The sequence below is a fragment of the Rhipicephalus sanguineus genome, chromosome 3, assembly GCF_013339695.2.
Source record: "Rhipicephalus sanguineus isolate Rsan-2018 chromosome 3, BIME_Rsan_1.4, whole genome shotgun sequence".
Taxonomy (NCBI): Eukaryota; Metazoa; Arthropoda; class Arachnida; order Ixodida; family Ixodidae; genus Rhipicephalus; species Rhipicephalus sanguineus.
The window spans coordinates 163,852,029-163,865,260 of record NC_051178.1 but is presented as its reverse complement, the minus strand read 5'-3'; the positions used below and the strand labels follow the sequence as shown (position 1 = coordinate 163,865,260).

The window sequence follows — 13,232 nt, the reverse complement described above, 5'->3', positions numbered from 1 at the left end:
ACGCATGTCACGTACAGCATGACTTACTGCCCGCTCATGGGGTGCTGGCGGCGGTTTTCGCTAGATTTATATACACCAAAATTGGTATCTTGTGACGTGATGGTGTAACGAACATAAATAACACGAGTTAACATGAAAATCATGACACGCATGTCATGTACAGCATGACTTACGTTGCCACGTCATGGGGCGCTGGCGGCGGTTTCGCTAGCTTGACCTATCCCGAAATTGGTATTGCGTGACGTGACTGTGTAACGAACACAAATAACACGAGTTAACATGAAAATCATGACACGCGTGTCATGTACAGCATGACTTACGTGCCACGCTATGGGGCGCTGGCGGCGGTTTCGCTAGATTTATACACCAAAATTGGTATCTTGTGACGTGACTGTGTGACGAACATAAAAACACGAGTTAACATGACAATCATGACTCGCATGTCATGCACAGCATGACTTACGTGCCACGCTCATGGGGCGCTGGCGGCGGCTTCGCTAGCTTGATCTACCCCGAAATTGGTATTGCGCGACGTGACTGGTAACGAACATAAATAACACGAGTTAACATGAAAATCATGACACGCATGTCACGTACAGCATGACTTACGTGCCACGCTCAGGGGCGCTGGCGGGCCGTTTCGCTAGCTGAGCTATCCCGAAAATTGGTATTGCGCGACGTGACTATGTGACGAACATAATAACACGAGGTTAACATGAAAATCCTGACACGCATGTTCATGCACAGCATAACTTACGTGCCACGCTCATGGTGCGCTGGCGGCCGTTTCACTAGCTTTATATACACCAAAATTGGTATCTTGCGACGTGACACCGTGTAACGAACATAAATAACACGAGATAACATGAAAATCATGACACGCATGTCATGTACAGCATGACTTACGTGCCACGCTCATGGGGCGCTGGCGGCGGTTTCGCTAGATTTATGTACACAAAATTGGTATTGCGCGACCGTGACTGTGTGACGACATAAAAACACGAGTTAACATGACAATCATGACACGCATGTCACGTACAGCATGACTTACCGTGCACGCTCATGGGGTGCTGGCGGCGGTTTCGCTAGATTATATACACCAAATTGGTATCTTGTGACGTGATGGTGTACGAACATAAATAACACGAGTTAACATGAAATCATGACACGCATGTCATGTACAGCATGACTTAGTGCCACGCTCATGGGGCGCTTGGCGGCGGTTTCGCTAGCTTGACCTATCCCGAAATTGGTATTGCGTGACGTGACTGTGTAACGAACACAATAACACGAGTTACACTGAACATCATGACACGCGTGTCATGTACAGGCATGACTTACGTTGCCACGCTCATGGGGCGCTGGCGGCGGTTTCGCTAGATTTATATACACCAAAATTGGTATCTTGTGACGTGACTGTGTGACGAACATAAAAACACGAGTTAACATGACAATCATGACTCGCATGTCATGCACAGCATGACTTACGTGCCACGCTCATGGGGCGCTGGCGGCGGCTTCGCTAGCTTGATCTACCCCGAAATTGGTATTGCGCGACGTGACTGTGTAACGAACATAAATAACACGAGTTAACATGAAAATCATGACACGCATGTCACGTACAGCATGACTTACGTGCCACGCTCATGGGGCGCTGGCGGCCGTTTCGCTAGCTTGATCTATCCCGAAATTGGTATTGCGCGACGTGACTATGTGACGAACATAATAACACGAGTTAACATGAAAATCATGACACGCATGTCATGCACAGCATAACTTACGTGCCACGCTCATGGTGCGCTGGCGGCCGTTTCACTAGCTTTATATACACCAAAATTGGTATCTTGCGACGTGACCGTGTAACGAACATAAATAACACGAGATAACATGAAAATCATGACACGCATGTCATGTACAGCATGACTTACGTGCCACGCTCATGGGGCGCTGGCGGCGGTTTCGCTAGATTTATGTACACCAAATTGGTATTGCGCGACGTGACTGTGTAACGAACATAAATAACACGAGTTAACATGAAAATCATGACACGCATGTCACGTACAGCATGACTTACGTGCCACGCTCATGGGGCGCTGGCGGCCGTTTCGCTAGCTTGATCTAACCCGAAATTGGTATTGCGCGACGTGACTATGTGACGAACATAATAACACGAGTTAACATGAAAATAATGACACGCATGTCATGTACAGCATGACTTACGTGCCACGATCATGGCTCGCTGGCGGCCGTTACGCTAGCTTGATCTACCCGGGAATTGGTTTTGCGTGACGTGACTGTGTGACGAACATAAAAACACGAGTTAACATGAAAATCATGACACGCATGTCATGTACAGCATGACTTACGTGCCACGCTCATGGGGTGCTGGCGGCCGTTTCGCTAGCTTGATATACACCAAAATTGGTATCTTGCGACGTGACCGTGTGAGGAACACAAATAACACGAGTTAACATGAAAGTCATGACGCGTATGTCATGTACAGCATGACTTGCGTGCCACGCTCATGGGGCGCTGGCGGCCGTTTCTCTAGCTTGATCGACCCCGAAGTTGGTATTGCGCGACGTTACTGTGTGACGAACATAAATAATAGGAGTTAACATGAAAACCATGACACGCATTTTCCTCAATGACATACAAGACGATGTATGCAGCTCTTTGCTGGCTGCTTCGCATTACATCGATTCCCACAATGCGTGGGATCTGCCGGCTTTTTTTAATAAACATGGAACATCATCGGTAATGCTTAAACAATCTTATGTATTTCTAATGAAAATTTAATACTTCTGAACACGATTGGAGTAATTTTCAAAAAAAGGTAACACTGCTCATCTAAAGATGTATGTAATGGTCACGCTTGTGTTCATTATTCCATAGTTTTCAATTACTTTTCTAGCCAGTTCTATATCTGTGCTCACACACACACATATATATGGCCTCCTTATCAATCCTCTAACTGGCATGAAAAGCAGAAAGAAGCTTTGAATTTGGACTGTTGTACTTAGAGATCTACTGATATACAGATGAATGGTAAACAGATAACTTAACCCTCTCTTAGAATTCTGAGAATGAGTTGTCAGGCACCTTAGTACAAGAACTTCAAGCTAGTGGTCCTATGTTCATTTACCTGTGTTTCTAATAATCTCTGCAAGCAGATTATACGATGTATCCCAGTTGACTCGGGCCTAGGTAATTTAAAAAATGGCCTGTGGGATACGATGGCACGAATGGTGTTTTGCTAGATTAGGATGGGTAACTAATCACTGCATTTTAATTACCTGCTCAGATTGTTAATTAATTTCATAATTACCAAACATATTATGTCGTATTGCGCATCATATTCAAAAGCATTAATCCTAACATAAATATTCACCAGTTTGAGCAAGGCTGTCGTTGGCAGGACACCATCAGTGCCATTATCGCCCCGCCCTCCCTTCTTTTTTAATTAGCTTGGTTAAAGTTAGCCTGAGCACGCTGTATACTCTTTAGCAGTAAATTATATGTATGTTTTTCAAAGCACTGTAGGCTGCATATGATTCTGCATATCATAGTTTTTTAGGCCTGAAATTTGTGGCAAAACATTTAACTGTTGTATACTTTCCCAGAGCCACCTACAGAGGAAGACCTCCTGCAGAACACACTGTGGACAGAAGTGAGGAAGCTGTATGGACACGGCTACGAGCTCTTTGCCCTAGCAAGCTCACATGATGGCAAGCTTATTGCATCTGCCTGCAAGGTATGAAAGCATGTCAATGTCCTTTTGGCACACTCGCCTGCAAAGCAACAAGAATATTTTGGCTCTACAATTAAAACCGCATATATCGAACTCGAAAAGGGCCGCAAAATAGTTCATTAGTAGTATATCGATAATTCAAATAACCAAGTACCCCTATCTGAAGCTTATCTAAAAACTCTGCACATCATAGATTGTGAGAGGCTGTGTCAAAAACATAAAGGCTTACTTATATTTATTTTTCATCCACTGCTTCTTGCGGAATTCACGTTTTGGACTAGGAGGCCTTTTGCATTCTTGAAATAGCCTTTCCCCTTTGAAGGGCACCTGCCTCTGTATTCTTAGCCTGTCATTGACTGTAGTGTGTTATAAGTTATAGAATAGTGAACAACTCTTAAAGAAATGTCAACTGTAAACAGAAAGTGTTTCGTGTGGAAGCGCAGTGCAGGAGGTGTTCCAGAATTATGTTAAAGCTAAATGCTCGGTCATATTAGCGATGCTATAAAACAAAGAGCTCATGGTGCAGATGAGACTAGCACGCGTCCAGTCTTCTTCCCTGCGATCTGTTCATTTTATAACATTACTAATATGTGAAATCATCCAAAATGACTTGTTAGGCATTTCTCACCTCTTTAGTTTGGCTTGTGGGTTCCCTAAACCATGTTCACAGTTTTAACATTCTTATGTTACCTTCCATCCTGTCTCATTTGTTCCTTGTCCCGAGTACAGGCAAGCACACAGCAACATGCGGCCATAATCCTCTGGGACACCGCTACATGGAAGCAAGTAGGGGAGCTCGTGTTTCACAACCTGACAATCACGCAAATGGAATTTTCCCCCGACAACCGTCACCTGTTGAGTGTCTCGAGAGACCGGTCATGGTGCATACACAGGATTGACATCGGCGGTGAGTCCATGTGTCAACTACAAAATTCGTTGTAAGTAGTGTTGGGCAAATGGTAAATTTGAAGCTTCGAAGCAAATACAATGTAATTTGGTTGAAATTTCGAATCGAATAGTATATATCAAATGTATTATAAAGAAAAAGGAGCATTTTTGTCACGACCCAACCTACTTGCACAATATCTTTAGGAATTAGAACTAGGCTTGTGTGAATGTCACTTTTTTGTTCAAAGCGAATTGTAAACAACTTTGAATAGTAGTAGAGTGCAAGTTATGAGTTGTAAATTACATTACGTTTTAAAATTTTCTATATTTAGTGTGTGTAAACCCTTATAAAACGCTTCTAAACATTTAAAAAAAAGTTAATCGAGCCACCTTAAAGTGTGGCTTCGCAGCAATGCGGATGTTTCTCTGCGCAGGTGGTTTCACGGCATAGCAGCCCCACGCTGCAGTGAAACAACCTTTTCAGGCGGGACACGTACTGTAAAATATGCGTCTATGCATTTGTTTCGAATACTTCGAAATTTTGGAAATCCTAAATTCATTTCGAAGCGAATTCGAACACTGTAATATCGTTCGAATATTCGAAGCGCTCGAACATTCGCCCATGCCTTGTTGTAAGTAGCTCTAATAGTTGATACATGATGCATCTAGGCTTGATGGTTCTAGGCCATCGAAGCAAATCTCTCGACCTATTATATGAGCAAGCTGGGCTTTTGCATAACTTTTTCTTTTGTACAGGAAATGTGTTCAGCAGAGTGGCATTTGCCGATAAGAAGAATGCAATCCACCAGAGAATTATTTGGAGCTGTGCCTGGTCTCACGATGGCCTGTACTTTGTAACAGCATCAAGGGACAAAAAGGTAAAATTTTGAAATGGCTGCATTAAACTTTTTCAACAGTGTCCAGTGTTTAATGATGCAAGAAGTTGCAAATATGAAAGACAAATGTAAATGCTTCTTGTTCCATGTATATGCAATTTTTCTCAGTGTGAAGAAGCCAGTGGAAGGTTGAGTCTAGTCTGGGAGGTATGGCTTTCTGGTTTAATCTTACTTACATACTTAATCGGAGTTGGCATTAAAATTTGCTTCCGATATTTAGGCATTATCCATCCATCATGGTAGCTTGCATAGGCGTATGAGTGCTAAACTACATCCATGCTGGAATGCTTGGATGTGCCATCTCGACTAGAAGGTCTAGAGTTCGATTTTATTTTTGCACCCTTTTTGTTACCGCAGCAGATCACTAATTCTGAACATTATTTGACCTGCTCAACTCCTCTCAATCTCAAATTGAACATTATCAATATTTGCTCTTTATTCCATACAACTGTCTTCCTCCCTCGTATCGTCCCGCCCATCGTGCATTTTTTTTTTCTCCCCATCACTTAATCTTCCATTTGGTATGCTTTTGCTTCTTTGTATTGTCCAGGTCGTGGTCTGGGGCTGGAGAGTGGACGGCTCTTCTGAAACAAGTTTAGGCCCTTTTGAGAGCAAGGCACAGTTGAGTGTCGAGGATTCGGCCACGGCTGTCAGCTTTGCACAGAGCTTCTCTGGAGGCGACAGGTAAGAAAGTGCGAGACTGTGCGTTGCCACCGATGCGAGAGCTGTTATCTTGAAAACCCAGGTACCTCATAGCCGTAGGACTTGAGAAAGGAAGCATTCACCTTTACCACTGGAGTCTGGAATCCGGGTGGATGTTATATGAAACACTGCAACAATCGTATCCTTTGTCATGTGTTCTGACATGTGAACTTCATAACAGCACAAAAAAAAAAGAAAGAAAAGGAGAGTCCCACTGAGAAACTGAAAATTTCTACAATAATTTCCACTGCTTAGATCTTTTTCTTTTTCCAGCTGGAAACGTGCAGTGAAGTTCATTCTGACAAACCTATAAAGCACAAATGCATGTGTTCTCTGTCTACGTTTGCTTATTGCACTCTTCAAATCATGCTGGATTGACTTGCCAGGCCCCCCTTAAGTAGTATCAGCTACTTACTAAAAAAAATTAAAGCAGGTTGTTCTGGTTCTACAGTAGACTCGTTATAATTCAAACTTTCGGTTAATTCAAACAAATCTTAAATTTTTGGTTGGACACTATGTTTTCAATGTATTTTAAAGCTGCTTAGTTTAAACTGCCTCACTGCACAAATTCGGTTAATTCAAACTTTTTGCTTGTCCATGTCTGGAAATATCTGCTGCCTTTGTTACTTCTAGCTGAACATTCACATTTTTCTGTTACTAAGAGGCGCAAATAAAGCTGATTGCCTGCCTACAAAATGGCCAAACTAGCTGAACCTTGCGCACCAATAATCGCGTGCTGACCGAGAAAAAAAAAAGACGGTATGGTCTGGGCCTTGGTCTGTCGTGTGCCAAACGTTTCTTAAAGTCACTTTCTCCGCAGTATGCCATCTGAGAAAGCGTCCCAAGAATTAGAAGGGGCTAGCAACTGTCCTGGGATGCAACACATTTTGTCCCTTAATTACACACCCGTGCGTGCATTATAATTATGAGTACCAGTATTATCGCTAATGTCTAAAAATTTTACTGGCAATTATGCAGAGCTGTCTATGACGTTGCTGCGGCACTGAGAAACAATAAACATCACAGTGTTAGTTCCTGAGGTCCCCTTAAGTTTGAATTATCGAGAGTCTACTGTATGTGCATAGAAACAGACACCTTTTGCCCTACAATGCTGTGTACTTGCAGGTTCTAGTTCCATCTCAACTGAACTGCCGTCTGCATAACACTGTCCGTTGTTCAGAAGAGCACGAAAAGACAAGTAAGCCCTGACAAATGTGCTAAGGTCGCAGAGCTGCACACTGTAGGGCACAGACGCATTGGCAGAAGTTTTTGAGCTCCCATGCCGTAGGGAGCAAACTTTAGAAAATGAACCAAACAGGAGTTGAGAATAGATCATTGTAGATACACTGTACTGGCAACGATTGTGTTAGCGAAGAATTGTGAAGAGTTTGGTATGCTTTTCATTAGCGTCTGTGGACCTAGTGATTAACTGGTAAAGGAAAACAGATTTGCAGTACGTCGAGTCGCGCTCAGTATGACTTGCAACACAGGAGCACTTGGCCTTATGTGCTCAAAGATTGCCCATGGCTTCAACCTGCCCTTTTTTCCACAACAAATACTTTTGTTTTTTGGAGCCATCCATAAGTGAGAGAACAGCGTTTAGTTGTGGAAATAAGGGCTAGTGGAAGCAATGGGCGAAATTGGAGCTCATGATGCCATGTGCTCCCGTATTGCAAATCACACTGAGCGCGATTCGACCTGGGTAGCAGGTGCCACCTGCTACCCAACCTGCAAGATGGGAAATTACCTCGAGCATTTCCTGCTCCCTTGAAGGGTGTAGGTGCAGTGTAGGTGTACTTAGCGCAAGTTTTTAGCATTTTGCTCGTTCTCGTTAGAACGAGCAAAATGCTAAAAACTTGCGCTAAGCAGAGTTGTGTACTGGCATGATTCCAGCAAATTTAATAGGAGATCCCAATATCAGCGTTAAGCCAAAAATAAATTAGCTGGAGACATTATAAGCCTAGAATTTACGTGAGAGCAACACCACTACGGGTAGTGCAGCTTTCTTACAGAATTGAATTGGGCAAGTGCACTGCAGTCACGTGTGTGTTTCTCACAAAGATGACAGTGCTGGCCTTTCTTCCACTATGTTCATAGGGAGCGCAAGTTGCCCATGGCCCTTAATACGTACAGATTTGTTCAAGCAGTGGTGAAACTTTTGTCAGTTGATGTCTGTACCAATGTGTAAAGGAAATCCTTGACTGTTGAAACCAGCATTGCACACCACCTGTCAGTGAAACGATTGAAGTTCTGCCCCAGACCAGACCATCAATTGTCCTTTCTGTTTGCAAGCTGCGGAGATGATCACATGGTACGAGTGTACAATATCTCCCAACTAGCATGATTACTGTATACTGCGATGTAATAAAAGTATAGTTTCTGTTTAAAGAGCGCATGCAACTCCTCTCAGATGGAAGTTTTTCGGTGAATTCTGGAGATTACATTTGGAAGATTATTTATGCATAGCACATTTTTTTGTGTGACCATGAACCTGGTAAATTCCAGCAGCACATATGTCCAGAACATAATGGAACTGCCTCAGGTTTACGGTCCAGTCTGCAAATAGGGTGAGGAAAGCTGGAAAGGCCTTCCCATAACCAATGCCTGTGTATTGGCATCAATGAACTCACACTGGCAAATAAGGTAGAATTTTAATATGATACGTCGCCATCAAGTTACAAGAGCATGCTAACCACGTGTCTCGCCAAGTATAGTACGTATATACACAAAATATCATGCAATTGTTTCATTAGCTTACAGAAAACAGGGCTTTCAATATTTATGTACACAAAAAGAAAAATGAACCGTAGGGCTTGTGCAACTTGAAATAAGTGCACAGGCATAGTCGCAGTTGCCTAGAATGCACACATTGCAATCCGGATTGCAGCCACTATGCTTACCAGTGACACCGGGCATGACAGCTCCCAAGCAAAAGCTGCTTGTGTTAAGCCACTGCATCACAGAAACTTGTGAAGCCCAGTAGTCACAAGTAAATGACGTCACCGCACCTTTTGCACATTCTCATGTGTGTGACTGGGCCTGTACAACAGCATCCAAGCGGTGTGTGCAGTGCATACTACAATCATTTCGCGAAGGCACTAAAAAACAATGCACGTTCTTCACATGTCAAGATTTTTCATGTTTCTTTAAGTAAAACTGCTCGTGGCTGGTTGTACACCTGCTGCAAGCTGGAAATTTGTTGAGGAAAAGTATAATCTTGTGTTAAAAAATCTGTTTATTCAAGTTTCTCTTGGCTCAGACAAATAGGTGCCTAGGAGAACAACCTTGCAATAAGCAAAGTTTCCTAGGCAGGGAAACATTGTAGGTTTCAGCAAATGCAGTTTGGATGGTTTCACATTAACAGAACCAAATACTGCTACAGCATGACAATGATACAAGACCTCTATCCTCGACAGTTTCGCAAAGGATGGTCTTGCATTGCGGACTGACCCACTTTTGCATTTTAAATAGCTTTAGTAGTTGCAGAGCTTGCTGCAGCAATGTTGCAACTAGACTGTACTTGAGTGCTTCCAGAAAAAGATATTCCAGAATCCGAATTGGGAACGAAATGCACTTTGCCATCATATTGCGAAACCACTAACAGACGGGTCTTGAGATAAGTTTTAACTGAAGATGAGCATTATGAGGGCATGTTTACACATGAAATGAGTAAAAAAAAAATGCGACAACACTGTTTATTATAGCACTCGGCATGTCAGTCGGGAAAAGGTTTTTCCCCGATGGCAGTTTCATGCGGCATCTCTTTAAGCTGTAGGCTCCCGTTTTGCCACAAGATACAAAAACCCAGCTTGCCTTGAATTTAATTTCACAGTATCAAAGTGATGACTTACAGGCAAAGGAAACACATCGAGTGACAGGTACCCACCCTCCCCGATCGCTCTGAGTATGTCGAATAATAAAAAAAAAATTGGCCTGAACAAACCGTGACCACATTGAACAAATACCAAACAGAAGACATGGAAGTCTGTTCCGAACAAAACATGCACAATAAAAAGTACAGCTGCGCAGCTATTTCTTCCCACCCCTGACCCCCACGCAGAGAAGTAAAAAGAAAATTGTTCTGTCGTACCTGCGACAATAACGCTAAAAACTGATCTTTCTTGCACCACATGTCGTGCTGTACCCGGGGAGGGTGGCCAGGTAATGCACATCAGCGGTGTGCTCAAGACACGGGCAGACTGCCACTGCTGTACAGCCAACTTGGTCCGTGCAGCCGTTACACCCCCTCGGAAGTCTCGTAAAAAGATCATTTTCCAGCAGTGTCGCTAAACGCCTTTTCTCGTGGCAACGTGGGGCTCCGTCTTAACAGGGAGCACACTGTGCCGCACTAGTTGACCGAGAACACGGCCTGTCCACCGCGGAGGTTGTTTCTGACCAGCAGTGGGAGGAGGATTGTCAGTGCAATGATGGCGATGGCAATGGTGTTTACGAAGATTCCCTCTTCGGGAAGGTCTGGGTAGTTAGGTGCTCCATTGGCGCCACTGCAACAACAAAGTGGGATGAAACGTAATAAGTTACGATGCATGGTGCAGTCAGGCATGAACCGCTCTTGCTGGAGCTTGCGGAAAATGTATAAGAACAAGTCCAGCAAGCATCAAGCATTTCTCCCTTTAATGAGAGAGAGCGCTCTTCATCAGTGTGCTTGAGAATTTGCTTTGACCACAGTGGAAGTGTCCAACAATGTAGAAAACAGTTACTGTGGTCTTCCCGCATTCAAAACCACTCTTAGCATACAGCGTTTCCTTGTCGTTACATGTAGCTTGATGACCAAACAGTGTTGTACCTAATAATATAATTAACCACTTTCTTTATTACATTGCCTTGCCTCTACCTGGATCCCTTGCACTGTTAGTCACAAAACAGCTGAGGCAGCACTATACCTATAGGGGCCCATGCGTCCCTTTGCTACAGCACACACTAATGTTTGGTTGGTTATTTCTAAATCCTCCTACCACCCTCAATGTTGTCAATTTTGTCTAGGTCAAGTCTGTATAAGCTATCGCTTTTCTATCTCTACATGCGCACTTTGCAAATATGAGCAAGTTAGCGTTTTGGTTTTGACTGACAACCCTCATTTTATCATCATCATGGGCCACTGTCCTTCATGCACACATTCGGAATAGTTTTACATGTCTATACTGGTCTGTAAGCCCTTGCACGACACTTGAGCGGAAGATGTACATCATGCAGCTGTAGGATTGACTCGTCTCCTTGAAAACTGAACTCAGCGACATGCCCTACAGCAGACATCTTGCACATGCGTGCTGAACTTACTTGAACCGGCCCTTGGCAGTCTGCATGAGCCCCGTGACACAGGTGGCTGCTGCCATGCTGAAGATGATGAGGCCAAAATTGGTGTGAATCGGCACCAGGCGTTGCCGGTAGGTGACGGTGGCCTTGTCGCAACACAGCAATACCAGGAATGACACAAACCCTACGATGAACTGAAAAGGCGGAAAGAGGATTGTTGTCAATGACAGAAGGAGTTTATTATTTCGCTTCTGGAATGCTATGGCAGCAAACAGTACTGGCCTTCTAAAATACTTCCACATGCCCGCGCCCCTCGGCATTACATCTATGAAATCAGCAGACACCAAAGCTAATGAACGAGTAGAGGACATTACATTTATGTTTTAACTGTGGTATAGCAATTATGACATAAATGGAGAGGAATTAAAGGGAACGAAATATCTACTTGCCGCAGGTAGGGACTGAACCTACAACCTTCCGGATAATGCGTCCAATGCCCTGCCACTTGAGCTACAGCGACAGTCGCTTTCCCATCCACTTTATTGGGTATTTATGTTTGGTGTAATCTTGGGAGTGTTAGCCAGCGCCTCTCGCAGCCATGACGGCGAGTGTGGAACACTTATTTTTGTTGCCAGCTGGCGACACGTGGCACATAATTCCCCCCTCTTTCGTTCATGCATTACACTATGCATCATAAACACCACAAGGGCAACATCTGGAAACTCAAAGGCCACCCCCACAGTTTTCATTTGTGTTTGTCACGTCATCTCAAGATGTGCGTTCGCGTGCCTTCCTTCCTGTTTGAACGCCACTACACTTCTACATCAGACGCACATGCTGGGCACGTGGCCGTCACGTACGATGTGCGGTTACCATCTTTTTTATTGTACCGTATATTGCAGTTTTTTCATAAAATGACCTTCCAAAGTTCGGGGGTCGACCTATACGCGGAATCGTAAAGTCGACTTATCTGTGGGGTCCGACGAAAGGTCGTCGTCCTCGGATTTCCTGCTATTCGACGCATCGATAACATCAGCCGCAGAGGCAGCGGAGTCGCGGCAACAGCTATCTCCCAACGCGCGCGCGCCGCTTCCGGAGCCGGACATTTTTGCGATCTGCCACGACGATCGCGAAACTATAGCGAAACCACGCGAGGCGAAACTACGGAGCGCGTTTAAAAATCACCGCCGCGCGGCATTAATGCGAACTGCTTGGGAAACACGGTCTCGAAAGCAGCATTTCAAACCTTTGATAGAGGGCGAACGATGCTCTATAAATAAAGAGGAATTTATCTTGCGATGCTCCCTGCAGTTTTGTTTTCATACAATAGAAACGATTCGTTGACAAACCATCGGCGTTTCACAGAAAAGCTGGCAGCGCCGTGTGGGCTGGCACACTTCGCGGGGAACTAAACCACATGACCAGTCACATGCGCCCACAAGCGTCTTTTGTAGCGTCAGCTACACTTGCCTAGCCGGAGCCGATTTCGCGTGGATGGTCGTGAGCCGTGCTGCGCATGCGCGAGGATCAGTGATGTCACACAGCTAAGTCACCGGAGCTGGCATCTCACGCGCTCTCCTACACCGCCGCGCGCGGCCCGCCGCTGCTGGTTTGCGCGTTCGGGAGGAGTGGCGTCGTAGGCGCGGCAGACACGCTGGCGCCGGCGCGCGCGCAGACTCCGCCGCTTGCTGGTCTGCAGACGCATTCGAGAGGAGGTGACTGAA

At 44.6% G+C, this 13,232-nt stretch overlaps 2 protein-coding genes across 7 annotated transcripts in view; one reads left to right on the top strand and one right to left on the bottom strand.

Moving 5' to 3' along the window:
• The window catches only part of LOC119387623 (elongator complex protein 2), a 32,422-nt gene extending 23,797 nt beyond the window's left edge, over positions 1-8,625 (top strand). For all 6 annotated transcript variants that reach the window (XM_049413591.1, XM_049413588.1, XM_049413589.1 and 3 more), the window contains exons 14-19: positions 3,624-3,754; positions 4,481-4,658; positions 5,396-5,517; positions 6,086-6,219; positions 6,281-6,376; positions 8,452-8,625. In XM_049413591.1, the coding sequence (XP_049269548.1) occupies positions 3,624-3,754; positions 4,481-4,658; positions 5,396-5,517; positions 6,086-6,219; positions 6,281-6,376; positions 8,452-8,581 (791 nt within the window). In that variant the 3' untranslated portion in view covers positions 8,582-8,625. The remainder of the gene's footprint in view (positions 1-3,623; positions 3,755-4,480; positions 4,659-5,395; positions 5,518-6,085; positions 6,220-6,280; positions 6,377-8,451) is intronic.
• Positions 8,626-9,460: 835 nt separating this feature from the next.
• LOC119387624 (uncharacterized) overlaps positions 9,461-13,232 on the bottom strand; it is a gene marked incomplete in the record, with an annotated part of 19,987 nt that continues 16,215 nt past the window's right edge. The window contains 2 exon segments of the mRNA XM_049413592.1: positions 9,461-10,739; positions 11,533-11,702. Of these exon segments, the coding sequence (XP_049269549.1) occupies positions 10,586-10,739; positions 11,533-11,702 (324 nt within the window).